Source organism: Micrasema longulum, unplaced genomic scaffold (assembly GCF_059751315.1).
Source record: "Micrasema longulum isolate JH-2025_06_02 unplaced genomic scaffold, ASM5975131v1 h1tg000644l, whole genome shotgun sequence".
In the NCBI taxonomy this organism is placed as follows: Eukaryota; Metazoa; Arthropoda; class Insecta; order Trichoptera; family Brachycentridae; genus Micrasema; species Micrasema longulum.
The window spans coordinates 81,125-102,331 of record NW_028277840.1 but is presented as its reverse complement, the minus strand read 5'-3'; the positions used below and the strand labels follow the sequence as shown (position 1 = coordinate 102,331).

Sequence of the window (21,207 nt, the reverse complement as noted above, 5' to 3'; positions counted from 1 at the left end):
CAATAACAAAACTGACAAGAATCTATGGAATATTGCTTTGATCACTTCATTTAGTTGATCGTAATTTGCTCATTTCTATGTTATGGTTGTTTTTACGAACGTTTCGATTTAGAAAAACCTAGAAAGTTGACATAATCTCTGGTTGAAATATAAACAAAGTATTATTTGCCGGTTTTCAGGTCGTAGATCGTAATCGAATTATTTGCAATCACAAATTATATTATTTTTTTATATGGTCAAAACGTTCCTTACAAGGTGCGGGGGCTTTAAAGCGGAAACCGGAAATACTACACGTAGATATAAGGAGTGACGTCATTATTTACGATTTTATAATGAATACTATTTTTAACATTTTTTATTTATTTTTGCGTGCGTTTTTGAGATATTTCATCCTACTCCAAAAATTTTTAATATTCACTTGTACACGAAAACATTTTTAAAATTTAATTCCGGGTTGGGCTGGAATTCCTCATTGTAGCTGCCGACAGAGTTTGCAAAGTCAAAGAAGTTTTAAAAATCAAAAAAAATTATGTGTTTTGCGACGAAACCACCGATTCCTCAGGCCGTTGTGTGTTCGCCATATTGTTTAGAATTGATACAAGTCCTGAAGAGGTAAAACTGTTTGTGGCAGGGGTAAAATTTTTAGAGTCAGCCAACACTACAAATTGTGTCAGGGCTATAATAGATGCCCTGAAAGACAACAATATTGAGTTTGAAAATGTGAAGAGTGTAGTGACAGATTCAGCGCGTTACATGACTAAATATGTAGAGACGTTGAAGGTGGTTTTGGGTGACCATCTTTTGCATGTGCATTGCACACATATACATTTCGCGTTTTGTGTAATATTTGCTTAATTTTTCTTATTCAGTTTAAAAAAAATATATTGTTAGTTTATAATATTTATTTATGGTATTTATGTTCATTAATAAAAAAATAAAATTTTCAATATTTAATTTTTTTAAAAGGTTTATTATTTTGTTTATTTTTATATTTTATTTTTAAAACGGTTGAGAACCCCTGAACTCTTATCAGGAGACAGTTAGTATTATTTCTAGGGCATTCAATATACATTGCAACAATACCAACAAATCAATGATTTATGATTTTTGCTATTTCGAATATACCGCGTTATCTTTATTTTTATTATTTTTCTACCTAAGTATGTTAAGTATTAAAATCCCAAAGTTATTATATAGAACATTTATAAAACAACTGTGTAATATGTATGGATATATTTTTAATATATTATTTCATAATTTTGTAATTGAACACTGTATGTTAATTGTATATGTTAATGTTTATACAAGGCATTAGTGCCGGGTTTACACCAATAATAAATGAATTTAAAAAAAAAATGTAGTTTATATTCCGTTTTTTTAATGTTGTATTATTGTAAAATAAATATTTTTAATGCGAAAAAACAACGCCTTTGACTTTTATTATCAACCCGTGAACTCAAATTGGCTCTAAAAAATAACACCGCCAGTATTTAAAAATAACACCGCTTTTAACAAATAATAACACCGCTGTGTTCCGGTCTCTATTTTTTATAAATTTGTTTTTTTTTAAAAAATATCACTAAATCTCTAAACTTTATTGTCAATTAAAAAATGTAAAAAGGGGCTAGATTTCTCATTGTCTATGCACTTTGTAGCTGCAAGACGTGCTGTAATCTAGCTCCTGTTTATCATAATTGGAGACGAGGAACAAGAATCCCAACCGTCCATGCGCTTTGTAGCTGCAAGACGTGGTGGGATATTTATTTATTGTACAGCACCCTTGAGGTGATTTTCACAAAAACGGCGCTATATAAATTATCCAAATATATATTATGATCGGTAGTATGCGCATTTCAAAAACCTTTATTTTAAGATAAATTGAAATATTTATATTTTCGTAGACGTGTTTTGATTTGTCTTTTCATAACATAACCCTGCAGAAATAATAATGGTTCATTTATTATGAATTGGCTAATTTAAAAATAATGCGTATGCATAACGTTTTAGCAATTTTACGATTACTGTCATATTGACATGGGAAAATAATTCAGTCGCGTCTTTTCGTTAGTAGCCACAGTCACTTTTAAAGGTATAAACGTATTTTACAAAACTGTAAAAAACTCGATATGGTAAAATCAAATTATTACTATTCGTTCTTTTGTGAATATTTAAACGCCTATTTTAGACGGATCGTAAAATCCACACGCGCGGTAAAATTGCCTAGGGTGGATTAATTTTTATTATTTCGATTGATTAAAATACTCTCAGATAAAAATCCTGCAAAAGGAAATAGAGTGGAAATCAGTCGGCCTCATGGTGTACTGGTTAGTGCGTTTGCCTACCACAAAATGCCTTTTTTTTCTCTAGATGTATTTTACATGCCCCTTAATTTATTTTAAAATAAATTAAGACTCCTTATTTCTGGCTGCGATACGATCCTACTTACTATTTAATGATGCTCACACTTACACACACCTGAACACTAATTCCAACACACATAAACACACATCTACATTTACTCTTATACAAACAAACATAAACACACCCTTTTGTTGTAACACAATTTAATAATATGTATGATTCTTATTTACAAACTTTGCTGGTCTGTCTTTAAACTGTATTTTTTTAATGTTACGATATCAGTGTCGACTGTTTGTTTCTTTAAAATAAATAAATAAAATAAATTTAATAATTATTATCCATACTTAGATTATAAATGCGAAAGTGTGCTGGCCTGTTTATTTTTGTTTCGTTGACGTCGCAACGGAGAGATCGATCGACGTGATTTTTTGCATATTTTTTGCTAATCGAAGAGCTTTCATATATCAAACGCTACTTTTCATAGCTTTTACCCGCGATTTCGCTCGTGCGATATTAGTTTTGTCGTTTAGCAAAAAGAAGTTTCTCGATGGAATGATATATTTGATCGGGATAAAATGTAGCTTGTATCGATTGCCGGTTCTCCAACTATCGTTATTAAAATAATACGACGCGGATCGTCAATTTGAATGAATTAATTCATTGTTCTACTAACATTTTTCCTGTCTCCGTGAGATGTTATTTCGTGTACAATTTTTGATTATACAATATAAATCAATCCACCTAATGTAATTTTTTCATACCGTGTAGATTAATTTGTACTATCGTCTCAATGGGGCATTGAAGAGAGATAAAAAAAACTCACTGTTTTTAGAGTCTAAACCATGCTGCGAAAATGTCGATATATGTACTGTGTTTTATACTTCCGACAACTCTGGCATCACAAGATATCGATAAAGCCATATTGAAAAGTAGTCAAAAAGTCATATCATCGATAACTACAGCCGAAGAAAGCGCTCTACTAAAAATTACTCTTGAAAATTGTAAGTATGTATTATACATATGTACATTCTTGTTAGATGCTTCGGGCCAAAAATTCGGCCCTTCGGGCTCCACTTAATTAGCCTTCTGGGCCTCATTTAATCAGATTTTGGCTCTTATCTATTATTATTATTATTATACTTGGATAATTTATATAGCGCTATGTTTGTGAAAATCACCTCAAGGGCGCTGTACAATAAATATATCCTAGAACGCCTTGCAGCTACAGAGCGCATGAACGATTGGGATTCTAGTTCCTCGACTTCATTTATGATATATTTCAATTATAACAGATAGGAGCTAACATAGATTACAGCACGTCTTGCAGCTACATAGCGCATGGACGGTAAGTAATCTAGCCCCTATTTACAGTATATTTAAATTTGACAATGAAGTTTAGTGTTCGAATAATATTAAAATATTAAAATTAAACTAATTTTTCAAAAAAGGAATAAGATTATAACATGTCTTGCAGCTACTGAGCGCACGGAGTGTTGAAATTTTAGACCTCATTTAAAAAAAAGTATTTTATGGTTGAAAACATTTACATATTAAAGCAAGATTACCAATCGTCTTGCAACTACAAAGATCATGGACGAGTGAAATTCTAGCAACTTAAAATTATATCAATAAATTTGCAAAAAATAACATAGAGCAAAGTAGATAATTTGTCAAGTGTTCATGCTAAAAAGTAAACATTAAAAAGATTAATAAATAAAGCCTGGTTTCAAATAATAGTTCCGTAGGGTAGCTTTTGAAGATTGTACGTATCAAAGTCACTGCCGGACATGTGGCTAACAGGCTGCTCGCTGATTCCTGGAAGATGGTAGATGTACATATCTGCCGTTTCCGAGGGATGGTGCGTATTGTTCCAATGACTATCAAGTATAGATACTTGACAAAATAACTTCAATGGAATTGAATACTTAACTGTACTACCCACGCGTTATGTGACTGCAAGACGTGTTGGGTTGTTTTCGGGGGGACATTTACGAAAATGGCGCTATGTAAATCGTAAAAAATAGAAATACCGTTTTGTTTAATTTTTAGTTTTTTTTACTACAGGTACATTGGTAAAAATGTCGCTAGGATTAGAATACGACAAACTGGTTGACCATGTTCCTAACGTTTCCCTTCTTACTCTGGATCTTTGGAAGAACAAATACGAGGTTAGTTCGAACTTTTAATTTATTGTTAAATATATTTATTACTATTTTTTCCATTATAAACTGTTTTTTTATTTGTATTTTTTTTATTTAAGAAGGTAAACATGAACAGAAAATATAAAAGAAAAAATAATGAAACATAATGTGACCTCACTGGGGTTACCCGTGCCGAAAAGGCTGTAGTCGGGTAAAACGAACGCAAAATTAGGAAATCATACGATTTTGCCATTTTAAAACGAATGTTTGTTAAAAATCGCGCAATAAAAAAAAAAAAATAATTATGTATTAGATAAAAACAATATTTGTTATAGGTATTTTTATCAAAAAATGTACTTAAAAGTTTCATATAACTCAAATATAATTACTTTTAGACCGGCAGATTACGCCATTTCAAATTTAGACTAAGCTTATTAATTTGGGATCTCAATAAAGACTAAGTATTGAACTAAAATTTATAATAAGAATTTGAAGATAATAAATTTAAAAAGGAAGTGGCCGCGGCAGAATCTTATTATTTTGTTTTTGTAAAGAAATATAAGCATTTTAAATCACATAAATTTTTGTAAAATTTTCCTTTATTTCTACGTAAAATTATGCAATCAGTAATGCCATAAAAAAATAAAAAATATTGAAATAGTTTAGTTAAAACCTTTTTTTATAGAAATGTATTTTTTTTTCAATACGATAATTCTAGTTGTAATATTCAATTTTAAACAATGTCTTATTTGGGTTTTTATTACATTTATACCGGTCGTTGATAGAAATACCTATAAAAAATATTGTTTTTATCTAAGATATATTTTAAAAAAAATTTATTGCGCGATTTTTAACAAACATTTGTTTTAAAATGGCAAAATCGTATGAATTTCTAATTTTGCGTTTGTTTTACGCGACTACAGCCTTATAAATATACTTTTTATAAAATATTTTTACATTTGAGAATAAACAAAGAAGACTAACTTAATAAACAGAGATAATAAACAAAATGTTCAGACAGTTTTAAACACCATAAAGTTACATAAACTTTGCTACAGTTAGTAAACTTCATGAACTTTATAAAAATGTTTTGGTTTAAAAATATTTTTTCTACAGTGTGCCTTAGTTGTATATTTGGATTTGGTATAAAATTACGTCAAGGCATAGAGGTATAATATCACCATCATCATTCCCTTTCCGCACCTAATGGTGCATAGCGCACTGCATTGGTACACCAATCACAGCGTATCTTGACCATTCTTGACCGTCTTACGCTTCAAGTACCAGTCCAGGGACTATGAAATATATTTAACTCTTAAATCCCTTTGCGCGCGGTGATGTAACATCGTGTTACCACTAGTAAAATACGGAATATTAAAAAAAAAACTATGGAGAAATACTGTTTAATAATTAATTTTCCATGATTTATGTAAATAAACATATAATATAGCCGTGTTATAGTGAAATAAATTAAAAATCATAAATACCGTGCGTGCGTCCCCCATCACTGTCATCAACCGACTGAAGACTGAATCTATTTTACACAATACCCGCCACAGAACAGCGTCTCTGTCTTCCTTGTTATGAGTTTTATCTTCGTGTTCTCTCTATTATACAGATGTGTTGCTGAATTAGCGGACATTCATTCTTCGCATAACACGGATAAAAATTCTTTGTATTAACATCCAGCAGAGTTATTTAAATTTTACTTTCTTAATCCGGTGTGAAAACGTCCAATTAAAGATTTGAAAAAATATGAGTTAATCACTTAAAAAATTAAGAGAGATATATCAAGTCTTGTGTCCTATGTCGACTAGTGTTACATCACAGCCACACAAGAGTTAAAAGGGTGTGGAAGGTGGTAGAATAAGGATGAAAATAACATCCCTATTCTACCACTATAGTGAGGATGGGATTCCCATTCGCAGTTTGCAAATATGCCAAGGTGTAACTTTATACCAAGTTTAGAAAGACCCAGTATGCTTTAAGCCAAAATTTAATGTTCATTCGTTATAGATATTGGGAATTCGACGGCATGAATAATAATTTATTTATTTATTTTCTCACTATCTCTTAACTTTTATTTATTTATTTTATTTATTGGGGATATCAACAGTAATACATGTAACAAAAATATAACAAATAAAATATACAGAGAACAAAACCAATGACAGATATCCACAGAAATACATTAAATACGCGTACAACACGTACTAGTGTGTTTGTGTGAGTGTAAGTGAGTGAGAGGGTGGGTGATTGGGTGTTATATTGGAATAAGGGTGGACATGTGTGTAAATATTGCACAAGTGTCAAGTGTCGAAAATATAAATATATATAAAATATTAAGAGTTAGAGATAAAGTAAAATAAAATAAGACTTTATTATTGAAACTAAGTATAAGACAAAAAAAAATGTTTTAAGACGCGCATTTCAAATGACTTTTTTTACATTTTTTTTTTGCACCACAACGGGCCAGGAGGCCCAATTACAGCGGAGAATTACATCACAGAACACCCAGGTTTGAGAAAAATAACATTTTAATTTTTTTGTGTTCTCACTGGGAATCGAACCCGGAACCTTTTGTGTGTGAGTCAAGCGTCTTGACCACTACACCACGGAGGCCGCCTAAATGTTATTTTTTTACAATCAAATGGATCAATAAGGATATCAATGGATGTCAATCAAATGGATTTGGATATATTTGACTAATGAACTTGACGATCGATATTTTTAGCAGGAAGCGGTATCTTTTACCGGAGCAGCTCATAATATCAAGTCTTCAAAGAACTTCGAGAAAGATCTACCAATTGCCATATTCATTCACGGCTTCATGTCCAGTGGCAAGAGCGACTCTGTGCAGACAGTTTGTAGAGCCTTGCTTGCTAAAGGGGGGTTGAATGTGATGGCCTTGGATTCCAGTAGCTTCATCATGTCTTTATATCTAAGATCCAGCACGTACGTTCAGTTCATTGGAGAGAAATTGGGGGAAATCTTGGCCAATATGTACGAAAGTAAGTATACGCCTATCACCAAATATGTAGATTCAGGTAGGAAATATTTGACCATAGAATTAAGAATAGTCTAGAAGGAGCGTAGAATCATATTTGAATACATCGGACTGTGTTCTAAAATTCCCCCACTATGCCGCACTTTCGTCGCGCGCATTCGTGATGTCGCCGTGTAATGTTGCACGATGGGAAAAATATAACCATAACACAAATGTAAGGTAAAAAAAAAAGCAATCTGTTAATTTCTCCAAAATGTTATTATGCACGCGGAAATATTGATTGAAACAAGAGTAGATAAGTAATGTGTCATTTAATAAGAGTAATTGAATTAATGAGCTTTGAATTTAAAATATAAAACAAATTTTATTTTACATAGAACGGATATTTTTATATAATGTTATATAATATTTGATGTTTTTAAGATAATGTCGATCAAATGCCCACCACAAAGTTGTTTAATCCGAGGTCCAATTTTCATTAGTTCTCTCATTAGACGAGCAAAGTACGGTAAAATAAATTACTACCCTGGCAACACTAACGAAATGTTCTTTTTTTTTCTTCGACAATCTGACAAATGTAAAAATAATTTGATTTTTAAGTAATGTATTTGCTAGTTACACATTCATTTGCTAATTACAATAAAATGTGATCTCATCCTGTTTCTTTATGATCCTAGCAGTATTTCTACACTTTGAGAGGATACAACACGGCATAGTTGAATTCAAATCAGGAGTTGCGTACTGAGCGACGTCTACAAAGAAACTAATGGGTCAAAACGTAAAACTACTTATTTATGAGTAGTTTAGTCGCCTTCTGTTTGATGCGCGTACGCGGTTTTTGGACTATTCTTAATTCTATGAGTTTGACTGTATATTAAGAATTAGCCTAAGTTTTTGATACGGTATATAAAATCATATCATTGTCTGATGTTGGTTTGCAAGGAAATTTCCTAGACTGATTTATGAGTTATTTGTATCATGGCCACTGGCAACACCAAGTGCCAGGCCCACCAATACACTAAACAAAAACGTCACCAACTGCCGCAAAACGTAAATAAGACTCTCTCTTCTTTGTGCTGGTACTGTTTGACCCACACGATAGCGACATTCAACGCAAACGTAAATTCAAATCGCGTTTATTAACGCGGCTAGATTTAATCAGTACTTTCTGCATTTTAATTGATTATATTCGAATCATTGTTCTAGTTGACTAAATTACAATTTAATAATAAACTTTACATAATATGTTAGTGAGTCTTTTATTTTTTTACATGCCACTCATGTAACAAAACAACTGATAAGTCGCATTCAGTATAATCATTCATAAGCAAACAGTATAGATTTTGGAGTGCCACAAGGAAGTATTTTAGGACCCATCTTGTTCATTTTTAAATATAAATAATCTATGTCAAACTCGCATAAATAATAGTAATATTATCACATGTACATATAAATAAACGAGATTCACTGGAGAAAAATTGACAGAAACTTAAGTACTACAGAAAAAAAAACGGTGCTAACAAAATAAAAATTGACTTGAAAGTAATATTTTAACATTCAATACGGACTAAAGTAAATACTTTAATTATTTAACAATATTTTGAGTATGTCAAAATATTTGTAGACAAGGCTGAATTTTACTTTCTAGGGAGTTATCAAGATTGAATTTTTTTTCAGCAGAGAGTACAAACATTAAAAAAGGTTTCAGCCCTTTTACTTCACAAAAGTCAACAGATGGAACAGTGGAGGAAATATTGATATTAAAACATAGGCATAATGGTAAATGTTACACAGTGTGTAAATTGGCTTCTTCAACCAGAAAATGACAGGTTATAAGTCCCGTTAATGCCTAGCTTTCATATTTCCTTCTCAAAAATGTTTTTCCTTTCTATCGCAATAATTTTAATCCCGATAATGTGCTAATATTATAGTATAAACAGTCAAATAAATAATAATATTCATTCCACCCTACAGCATTTCAAATTCCTGCAACACGATTTATTTTGTATAGGTGGAACAAGTCCAGACTCCATCCACCTGATTGGCCATAGTCTTGGCGCTCATATTGCTGGCTTTGCAGGAAAAACATTTAAGAAGATGACTGGACAAAAGATTGCCAGGATCAGTGGCTTGGATCCTGCAGGACCTTGCTTTGTACAAGTCAACGAGTCCTTTAAATTGAGCAAGAATGATGCTAGCTATGTAGATGTGATACATACGTCGGCGGGGGTGTATGGAATCGCAGCTACCATAGGTAATTTTTAAATGTTTTTCTATATTCATTTATTTTGGGATAATTTATATAGCCATTTTTGTGTAAATCACCTCAAGGACGCTGTACAATAATCATTCCAACACGCCTTGAAGCCATACGGCGCACGGACGCTTAGAAATCTAACCCCTATTTACACTGTACAAAAAAATTAAAAAGAATTGTTTTGAATTTATAAATAATCTATTCATTGAGTATGCATACAATTGGTAGAATTCCATATTAAATTTGGTAATGTATCCAAAATAAAACACGTTTATTGGATTTTAATAATACTTTATTTTTTTAAATTTACAAGAGGGTGTATTATGATGCGTTTCGTCTTGTTAGTTGTTAGAGACAACTCAAATATTTACAAAGCTTAGTATTTAAGAAACCCTTGTATATTTTTAAAAATAAAGTAGAATTGAAATCCAATAGACGTGTTTTATTTTGGATACATTACCAAATTTATAAATAATCGTTTACAAATTGAATCTAGATTACATGTACTGTAGCTACAAAGCGCACGGACAGTTGAAAATCTAGACCCTGTTTAAAGTTTAAGTTCAATTTATATATATCTACTAGCGGACCCGACAGACGTTGTCCTGCCCGAACGTTGGCTTGCCTGCCATTTCTTACCTTATTTACTACATTTCATTGACAATTAGGTACCTTGGTACTTGTTTGTGATTAAAATCCAAAACTAAATTTTTTAATATTAAAATAATATTGAATTTGAGTAGGTACCGAGGTACTTGTTTATGGTTGAATTCCAAAACATAAAATATATATTTTTTTAAATATGGCATTCTTTTTGGAAACGTCAAACTCTGGCCTTCTCACCAACATAGGGGTGTACTTATATAGGAATACGCTTTAAATGAATGTTTTGAATTTAATATTATTTTAGCATTACTAAAAATCCCTTAAAAATTCATTATTGGGTAGAAATTATAAGGAATTTCAGGAAAGAATCTGATTGAGATCCACAAAAACCAAATGCTGTTTGTAAACATTCAAAAACAAACTTTTTTTATACACAAAAATACAACATCTTTTCATTGTTTGCAAATGTTTTCTCTTCGAATGCAACCCTGGTAGATCGATGAATAAAACATTTACGCTCCTAACTTATTTTTTACACATTCGATTGAAGATTTTAATATTTACGAACACGCACAGCGCAAAATATATATTTCTCTGAAAACGGCACGTAAATCGGTTAAGCCGTTTAGGAGGAGTACGGTGACATCACACGTACAGAGGAATTATATAAATAAAAATATAAACTGTCAAAATCGTAAAAGATTAGATTAATTATAATAATTACATGGTAAATGTTAGACTATTGTAACTCTTTACGAATGTAAAATAACCACTTAAAGTAGGTTATCGTTTTGTGGAAGGGCCGTGGACTTACAAATCCAAGATCCAAAACTCAAAATCCTAATGACGCTCTGCGACAATTTTCTTTTCAAATTTATTTTTAAGTATGATAAAAAATTTATTGTTTTTTTATAATTTATTATATTTATGTAGGTTTGGATGTTCAAACAAAGGCAGAATGGTAAACGTTACAAAGTGGCCACTTAAACCAGCCATAAGCCCTGTAATGCTTGTCGGGATATAAACCAGTGTATGTATTTATTACAACAGTTATATGAAGAAAAATATGTACAAGAAGCTGAACAAAATAAAACATAAATTATTATAAGACAAACAAGGGCAAAAAACATTATGAACAAATGAGACTTTGAGTTAACCCATGCCAATCCCGCGCTGCGTTAATGGCGAAGATATCTAGGTTATTAATAAATTATAATCATCATTCCATGTCCACTCCCTAGTTGGAGCATATGGTGTCCACGAAGTTCCTCCAGGCATCTCTGTCTGCTTCTAGCAACTGTGCATCCTCTTAAGTCAGGTTCGCGTGCCTTGATTCTGACATAATCTGCCGACGAACAGTCAGCAGTGGACGTCCAGGACGTCGAGAACCTGATGCCTTTTTAAAGTAGGCAAGCGTGGTTAAGGTCTTAGGAGGCACCCGTAGTACATGGCCAAGCCAACCGTATCGCCTACGCTTGATGACAATTGTCGCAAGAGTTTGCTGCGTCCTTTCTCTTATAACTTTATTACTTACAAAGTCAAACCACCACCAACTTTTAAGACACCTATTCTCGAAATTCATTTATTGCAGTTTTGGACCCTAATGTATCCCGTAGAGGAAAATAAGAGTTATGAAGGCGTAATATAGGCGGTGCGATCGGCCGGCGTCGGTGTCGGCCTTGTGGTGTAATGGTCAGCGTGTTTTTCTGCTATGCAAGAGGTCTCGGGTTCGATTCCCGACATGGTTGATACGAAATATTTATTTAAAAGGGTGTTTTCACACTACAATATTTCATAGTCCCTGGGCCTCGATTATGATGGGAAGATAAAGACGTCGTACCTTCACCTTGACGGTATAGTTGAAGATAAATTCCCTCTAGCAATAACAAAGATATACTACGGACCCCCCACCTTCAAGTTTTGGTTAGGTACATCGATATGAAACAAGGGGAAGCGTACGTCACGGAACACACATCTACGCTCTAAAATGACATAGCTTCAGTATAACGTCATAGTTGAAAATAAAAGTCTCCCGATCGACTACAAAGGTAAACTACCGATACCCCACCATCAAGTTTTGATGTAAGTACATCGGTTTATACCGACGGGTCTAGAACCCCTCGATACGTTTATCAACGCATTAAAAGTGTAAAAAACTTTGTTTCACCGATAAATTTTTCCTTTAATTATGATTTATTAAAATTTAAAATCGTTTTGAGGTTGGCACTTTTTTCTTAAAAGCGTATTAAAAATATGAGAGAGAAATAAGTAAGTTTTGAAGTCGAATTAAATTCCGACATAACTGTTTATTTAATAAAATGAACGCCTCGATGTGAAAATAATATCACTAGGTTCTGTACTATTAACAAATAAGATTATTTAGGCGTTAGAAAGTTACCACTCTAAAAAAATAATTTAGTTATTATATTTTTTCATCTGTTTCACTATCTTTTCGAGTGTATGCATCGAGACGTTAAAGGAGCCGGCTTTGTAGTCGATCAGTAGATACATACAGACGATCGTTAAGCGTACCGTCTAGGTGATTTCCAAAAGTCACAAAAAATTCATGTTCAAGCGAACATCTTTTGCTTGAATTGGGATTTATTGGAGTTTATAATCGCTTTGAAGTGGGCACTTTTTATCACAGAAGCCTATTTAAAATATAAATGAAAACTATTTTAAATGTTAATGACGTAAGCAACGCGGACTAATTGTTTGCGGTCATTCCATTGGCTTGTTTCGCTCATATAATGTCGATAAGACAAGTAGGTAGAACATACCGAGGTAAGATACAGATAGTACAGAAGTTAAGTATACCGTCTCGATATATACAGATAAAGATAGCGTTCATAATCGAGGCACAGGACTGGTACCTGAACCGTAAAACCGATCATTTTACCTTTATGTAACATAAATGATCAAGTAACGCTGCGGTTGGTGCACAAATGCAGCGCCCTATGCACCATAAGAAGTGAAAAGGGAATGATGATAAAAAAGGCTGTGCGAAGTTCATGCATGTCAAATGCTTATTCTTCTTTATTCTCTTGTTCTCCATCTTTGTTGTAATATGTTTATCTTAATGTCTTCTTAGGAAGTAAATCCAGTCCTTATGTACAAAAATTTGGACAAACTCAAATATTGTTAAATATATTTTTTTTTACTTTTTATTGAATATTTTCTATTCTATTTTTTACCAGGTGATGCTGATTTCTTCCCTAACAAGGGACAGCAGCAACCCGGCTGCATCAGCCCTTCATGCAGCCACTCCAGATCCTGGGAGTTGTACGCCGAGTCCATCCGTCACCCTGGAGATTTCTTGGGGATCAAGTGTCCCAGCTGGGCCCAGTTCTCGCGAGGGACCTGCCCAGGAAACTGCGTGGGCGAGATGGGGTACAGAGGACTCAACAATTCAGGAGTGTACCTCTTAAGGACCTCTGGTAGTCCACCGTATGGTTTGAGCTACAAAGGTTTAACTCGTAATTTTGGGTAGTTGTTTGGAAAGATTTAAGCCGGGTTCACAGGAGGACAATACAATATAGAAGAACATATTGTCCCGTCCCAGCTCCAAGAACAGCTTCGACTGGAAATTGGAATTCTAGGCATTTGCAGGGCTTATGACCTGTCATTGGCTGGTTTAAATGGCCACTTTACACACGGTGTAACATTCACCGTTCTGCCTATGTTTGAACATCCGCATTTCCTCAACTCTTCCATCCGTTGACTTTTCTAAAGTAAAAGACCTGAAACCTTTATCATATGGGTGAGATTTATCCGGCTGAACCAATTCACCTACAAGGCAACGCCTGAAAACAGTTTTTCAATTTTGTATATTTCTTTTTTCCAGGAAGTTAATTCTACGATGTTTTGAGTATGTCCAAATACTTGCAGACTGGCTGGATTTTCTACCTAGGGAGTCATTCATATTTAAATTTGTTGCAACAGAGACGGAAAACATATAACTGTTTTCCCTCTCTGTTGCAACAAATTTAAATATGAACAACTCCTTAGGGAGAAAATCCAGCCAGCCTGCAAGCATTTGGATATATTTAAAACATTGTTGATAATATTTAAATATTGAATTTAAATAAGTACTTGTTTATGGTTGAATTCCAAAACATAAGATTAATTATTTTTCAAATATGGCATTCCTTTTGCAAATGTCAAACTACATTCTTCTCGCCAACAGAGGGGTGCACTTATGTAGGAATAGGATTTTTTAAAATGTATTAAATGTCAATATTATTTTAGTATTACCAAAAATCCAATAAAAATAAATAAATGGGTGGAAGTTATAAAGAATTTGAGGAGAGAATCTTATTGAGATCCACAAAAAATGAATGCTGTTTGTGAACATTCAAAAACAAAAAAAAAATATACAAAAAAAACAACTTCCTTCCATTTTTTTGTGTATGCATTCTGCTCGAATGAAACCCTGGTAGATCAATGAATTAAACATTTTTGCTCCTGACTTCTTTTTTACATGTTCGATTGAAAATTTTAATATCTACGAACACGCGCAGCGCAAAGATCTACATTTCTCTAAAAACCGCGCGTAAATCGATTAAGCCGTTTAGGAGGAATTCAGTTACATCACACGTACAGCGTAATTATATATATAAAGATAAATAAAATAATGTCAAAGAAGCCTGTCATAAAAAAAAAATGTGTCTCACCGAAAAGTCTTGACTTAGTGAGTAAAAATGGTAATGTGTATTTTAAAATATCAAATAAACGCTGCTCTGCGAATGGTATCTAAAAGTCCACAATTTGTTCTCGGCTTAAAAAATCATTATCAATTAAATAATTTCAGATTTTTAGTAATAACTGTAATTTTTGGCATACTGCGTCAATAAAAATAATAATATAATTGCGCTTTTCCATCTAGATGTTGAATTTTCCATTTTCACATCAAAGACGCGTTTTAACTTCGCTTCTGACATCAAACGGCCGCTCGCTGCCAATTCGCAATATTAAAAAAATCGAAAAACAAAAACAAACGCCGAACACCTTTTCTAAATTCAAAAGTTTGAAATCACGTCCCCTCCACCCGCAATGTACAACATGGCGCGAAACATAGTTTTTGTGTAATTAACCTGTCAAATACACGCGCGCCATTAATTAACCTGTCAACTACAAAATATTCTTAAATCCGAAAACCTAAGCGTGGAAAATCGCGTGGTGTGTACCATTTACCTCGACAAATCCATTTTACTGCCTTTCGTTTATGTACCTCAAATATATTAAAATCTAGTGAGACCAATAATCGACTATGATCAAATCGAATAATCGAATCACGAATAATGAATTGTTTATACATTGATTTATTTATTTGACGGACTTATGCAGTCCATTTTTATGGTGGTAAATACAATTTCTTATGATAAATACAGGCACAAATAAAATACAACCAAATAAAATTAAACCTAGGACAAAAAAAATAAAAATTACTTCCTCAAGACAAGATCCGGTCTATCTTAGTGAATTTTTAAAATTATAAAGACTTACACCAAAAAAATCGAGATCTTGTCTTGAGTTTACAATACGACACAATCGGTACATTCGTGCATGCAAGCCATAGTTTGTGCTGTGTTGATCGAGGAACAGCACATTATTATTTCGCAACCGGCGGATCGGAACATTGAATGCCACTTGTTCCAGTAACGATGGTACATCAATTAAGCCATTCAGCAAATTAAACATAACTATGGAGTCAATGTTATTTCGACGTTTTTGTAGGCTTGAGATTTTTAACATTGACTCCATTTCTCCGTAAGTGTAGTATCCCCCCTCGAGGCCAATCATCCATGCTACTTTCTTAGCAAAATTAGCAAATTAGGTGTTTATTTTGTAGAACTCCATATTTAAACTTATAATATGAGAAATCAAACACGGGTTTGAGTCTACTGAACACATAATTTTATTTTAAGTACCTTGAATTATATAACTATAAGGACATTCAATCCATCTAATCTTCACATTCGTTTAAAAAAGACCTTAACAAGGCGAAACAACTGTCACGAAATTTTTGTTTTTATATTTGTAAAAATAAAATAAAGTGAATAAAAAATGAAGTAAAATAAGTTGACTCAAATCAGTGTCTGATGTTTTATATTGTAAGTTTTATATGTTTATACATTTTTGGAGTTTTTTTAATGTATTTTTTTCAGTTTCGTCATACATTTTGACAGTTCAGTTTTTTTTAGTTCGATAATTTTTGTAAGATTAGCAGATTTTTTTCATTTATTTTTATTTTTATAAGAACTTTCCATATTTAAATATTTTCTAGGCATTACTAAAACTAAATATGCTGTTTTTTTTAAAATAAAATAAAGTAAATGCTGCCTATCTCAGAACAGGTATTTACTAAAATTAGTGAGGATAGACACTCCAACAATGTTTTGAGTATGTCCAAATCCTTGCAAACTGGCTGGATTTCCTCCCTGGAAGTGATTCATGTCTACATTTGTTGCAACAGAGAGGGAAAACATTTTTGAGAGGGAATATGGAATTCTAGACATTTGCCGGGCTCATGACCTGTCATTGGCTGGTTTAAACGACCACTTTACACACGGTGTAACATTCACCATTCTGCCTATGTTTAAACATCTACATTTCCTCAACTCTTCCACCCGTTGACTTTTCTGAAGTAAAAGAGCTGAAACCTTTATCATATAGGTGAGATTCATTCGGCTGAACGAATTTACCTACAAGGCAACGCCTGAAAACAATTTTCCAATTTTTATACTTCTTCTTTTACCAGGTATTTTATTGAACAACGTTTTTAGTATATCCAAATGCTTGCAGACTGGCTGGATTTCCTCCCTAGGGAGTCTTAAAAATGTTTTCCATGTCTGTTGCTACGATTGTAGATAGGATAGACGGTGTCTAATTCGTTTGCTTATAATTTAATTTTACTTAACTGTAATACATACTTTTTTCACTGTTTTGCAAACAGAACATATTGTATTACTTAATATATTAAACGCTGATTTTTGGCACGGTACTAAACTGAAATAAAATGAAGATACAATAATTGTATCGTATTTTTTAATCCCGAATGGATTTTTATACAAGAAAACCTATCCACCATATTTCTATTTTAAGTGCGCTTTTTTAATTGGTAGATGAGGAACTTCAGCCCTACGGGAAATTGGATACAAAAAATGTTTTCTTACGCGGGGTAAAAATAAGAGCATTAAATTGTACTGCAAAGTTTCTTGAAAATGTACAGAAAAAATAATAATAAATATTTTGATAAAAACGCACTACTTTAAATGACGTCACTGGTTCATGTGAATCAACCTATGATCTAAGAGCTATGGAAGATTTCCGGTCTGCTGGTCGCTTCTGGACCAATGGAAAGAACTGAATGAGAATAAGCGGAAATGAACCTCTGAAATACAAAACTTTGAAAAATCGTAGCGCCGATAATACGATATATTAAAAATTAAAAAAAAAAAATTATCTTAGTTTAACAGTCTATTAACAAATATTTTTTTTTTTAAAAACCACCGAACTTCCTCATTGTTGATCCCCGTGTCAAAAAATAGTTAAAAGAGACAAAACCGTGTCAAAATAGCACATGGATGCTTATAGTATCTTTAGAAAATAAGATAATCTTGCATAGAAAAACTCCCTCAAAGCTCAGAGACGTGAAAAATATCAACGTCCAAAGCAATAAAGTTCAACAACAGAGGAAACCCACCTTTGCCACGAATGTGAAACAATCTATATTGACGCTGTCAAGGTGTATTTAGGTCTATCCGGATCAAAAAACCCATTGCTCCTCATAATTTTAGGATTATGGACAATACCGCGCAGCAATCAAAAGAAAGGTGTCATTAGATACGCATCTTTTTTGGTATTTAAACTGTGATAACCAAGCTTACTCTGAAGAAACTATTTGGTTTAGAGCCATGGATAATATCCGCACTCCCTCAGGTAGAGATATCAAAGAATTTTTTTCTAAATTCTCTCCATAAAGGATAACTACATAGCAATGAAATACGTTTTAATAGTATAAAATAGTAAACAAATAAAATCCCACAATGGCATGGCCTGTTCGTGAGTAAATAAGAAATGTTAATGAATTTTAGCTCCTATAATAAAAAGACAGTTATAATACTTGTGTGTAACATAAGAAAGAGAAAATAAAATATCCTGTAAAAGATTATATGGTTTTTAAAAAAAATTTATAGTAATTAAAAAAGGAAATTAAAAATATAAAAAAAACATAAAAATATTAATATAAATATTATTAAAGGGCAACAAAATATATCATAGAAAAAAGTGTTCATATCTTTAGTTTGACTCCAGGATAGAACGTGTTTTATAAAGGAAGGAACATTTTGAAAGTTTGGGATCAATGAAATATATTTTTATTAATATCCCTACAGAGATGAGGTAGAATTTTTTCAAATTCAGGATTATGGATATTCGAGCGTTTACAGGGCTTATGACCTGTCATTGGCTGGGTTAAGTGGCCACTTTTACGTACTACAACATTCCCCATTCCGCTTATTAGCGAATATCGACACAGGTAACATTTTTGATTTTTGTATATATGTTATTAAATGAGAAACCATTCACAAGCAAATATATACCTACTCCCCCTTGGGAGAAATCCAGATTTGTGTATGTACAAAAATACACGTACCAAAAATAATGTTGTGTCAATGAAATATTATCAGTAAAAAGAGAATTAAAAATTTTTGGGCCTATAAAATATGCAATATCGCTCTAACTTTATTCATTATTTTTCTGTTCTCATAATCGGTTACGAATCACGCCGTTATTTTAATTTAACGGGTTATGCGCGTCCCTACGATAGTCTCTTCGTTGTGGTAAAATTTCAAAGTGAGGCTCTGCGTTTGTCGTTTTGTCGATTAAGGTTCAAATAGACGAGTCTGGGTACTGAAATTATTATAAATAACCAAAATTTCAATTATAATAGTAAAAATTCATTTCTTTCTCAATATTTGTGTTTTATTTCATGTTTTGCTTTATTTTTTTCCTTATGACTCTTGTTACCTGCATGCTGTGAACAGTTATAATAATAAATCTTTATTCACTATAATATACAATTTCATACATACAAAAATAATAACAAAGGTATTTATTAATTTGTTTTACAGAAAGAAATAGTGTATTTGTTGCACAAAAATCCATAATTAAAATAATACTCACAGTCCCGATACAGACATCTACTGAAGAAATATTCCACAAATCACAATTTATGACACCAAAACAATTATACGCTAAAAGAATACTCATTTATAGATTCAAAAACTACTCTTACTTAAATGAAAGACATAACTCCCACAATACATCACATACAAATAATATAATCACTAGATCCTCAACACATAGACAACTTAAACAAATACAAACTAAACCACTTTCGGACAGAAGGACTTTGAGTATTATTCAATTAAAATCTATAACCTACTTCCACTATCTATTAAAACAATTAGTAACGAGAAAATGTTTAAAAAGGCTATAAAAAATGGATAGTGGAGCTAGGTAGAAGTAAAATGGATTGTCTTATTCGCCCATACCAATATTGAATCAACTGCTCCACAAGTGCTTATGTTAGGTTTTTGTTATTTTCTTTTTTGTCATATGTTTTGTAATATAAATAATATAGATGTACATAAATACCTTGTTTTTAAAAGTGTCTGAATATTTGTTAATTATATTCGTTATTTTAAGTTAGTCTTCTTTGTTTATTCTCAAATGTAATTTTAAAAAAGTAGATTGTTAAGTGTCCTCGGCACGGGAAACCCCAGTGAGATCACATTATTTTTATTATTAATTATAGTTTGTAAGCAAAAGATATTAATAAATAAAAAAGTCAACAGTGATATAATAACATAAAAAAGATACTGTTTAAAGACAGACCGGCGAAGTTTCTAAATAAAAATCAAAGATAACATTAAATTTTGGCACAACAAAAGGGTGTATTTTTGTCTGGGTGTATGGTCAGTTAAATGCCTTTCAGGCATTGAGCAACTGATAACAAAGGGAATTAGATTTTAGTGGACTGTATGGAAATTGTTACTCACTTTTAAAGTTCTTCCGATTGTTTCTTATATGGAGCACTTCACTACTGCTGCAGCATGGGTACCGGTATCGTGTAGATGTTGGTCAACTAAATAATTTAGTCTGTTTATACAACACTGACTTCACTTTGTACGAAATATGCTGACGCAGGATATGATAAAGATTTATCAGAGAGACAACTTTTCACATGTGACTTGCTCACAGGACGGTAGAAGCACAATAATTTTGAAATTGGAAGGATTTGGGAAGAAACGGAATATTTTCAGTCTTATTTGAGTTGCCAGTATAGAAAATATAAAATCAGTATTACACAAGTGGGAGTAAGCGTTCAGGTGTGTGTAAGCGTGAGCATCATAAAATAGCAAGTTGGAGCGTATTGCAGCCAGAAAGAATGAGTCTTAATTTATTTTTAAATAAATTCGTAAATTCGAAAGATGGTCACCGATGGCCTTGCAAGACGTCTGGAGTCCGCAGGTGAAAAGAAGAGGCAACTTGGGTTTAGGTTCTCTTGAAGCATGAAGAGTCTAAGCCAGGTTCACCGCCGCATCCTCAAGACGCTTGTTATAGAAAGCTGATGCATCTGTTTTGGGCTTTGGTGAGGTCCCAAGATTTGCACCCATATAGAGGTACTGGCATGCAAGAGTTGAATGATCAGTATTTCGATTTGACGAAGTATAGACTAAAGATCCAGACAACATGCATCATTTTAAAAGTTGTTTCAGCAATCCCTAGATGGGTTACGAGCTCTTTGAGGATGCTTCCATCCTCAATTA

General features: G+C 32.6%; 2 protein-coding genes across 2 annotated transcripts in view; one reads left to right on the top strand and one right to left on the bottom strand.

Annotated features, from left to right (window-relative positions):
• Positions 1-21,207, bottom strand: part of nvy (CBFA2/RUNX1 partner transcriptional co-repressor nervy) — a gene marked incomplete at its 5' end in the record, with an annotated part of 99,526 nt that overhangs the window by 57,595 nt on the left and 20,724 nt on the right. The window lies entirely within an intron of this gene.
• LOC148279913 (pancreatic triacylglycerol lipase-like) lies at positions 4,440-13,862 on the top strand. The gene is made up of 4 exons (XM_088229216.1): positions 4,440-4,529; positions 7,240-7,513; positions 9,521-9,763; positions 13,570-13,862. Exons 1-4 carry the CDS (start codon positions 4,440-4,442, stop codon positions 13,860-13,862), a joined length of 900 nt encoding a protein of 299 aa, XP_088085342.1.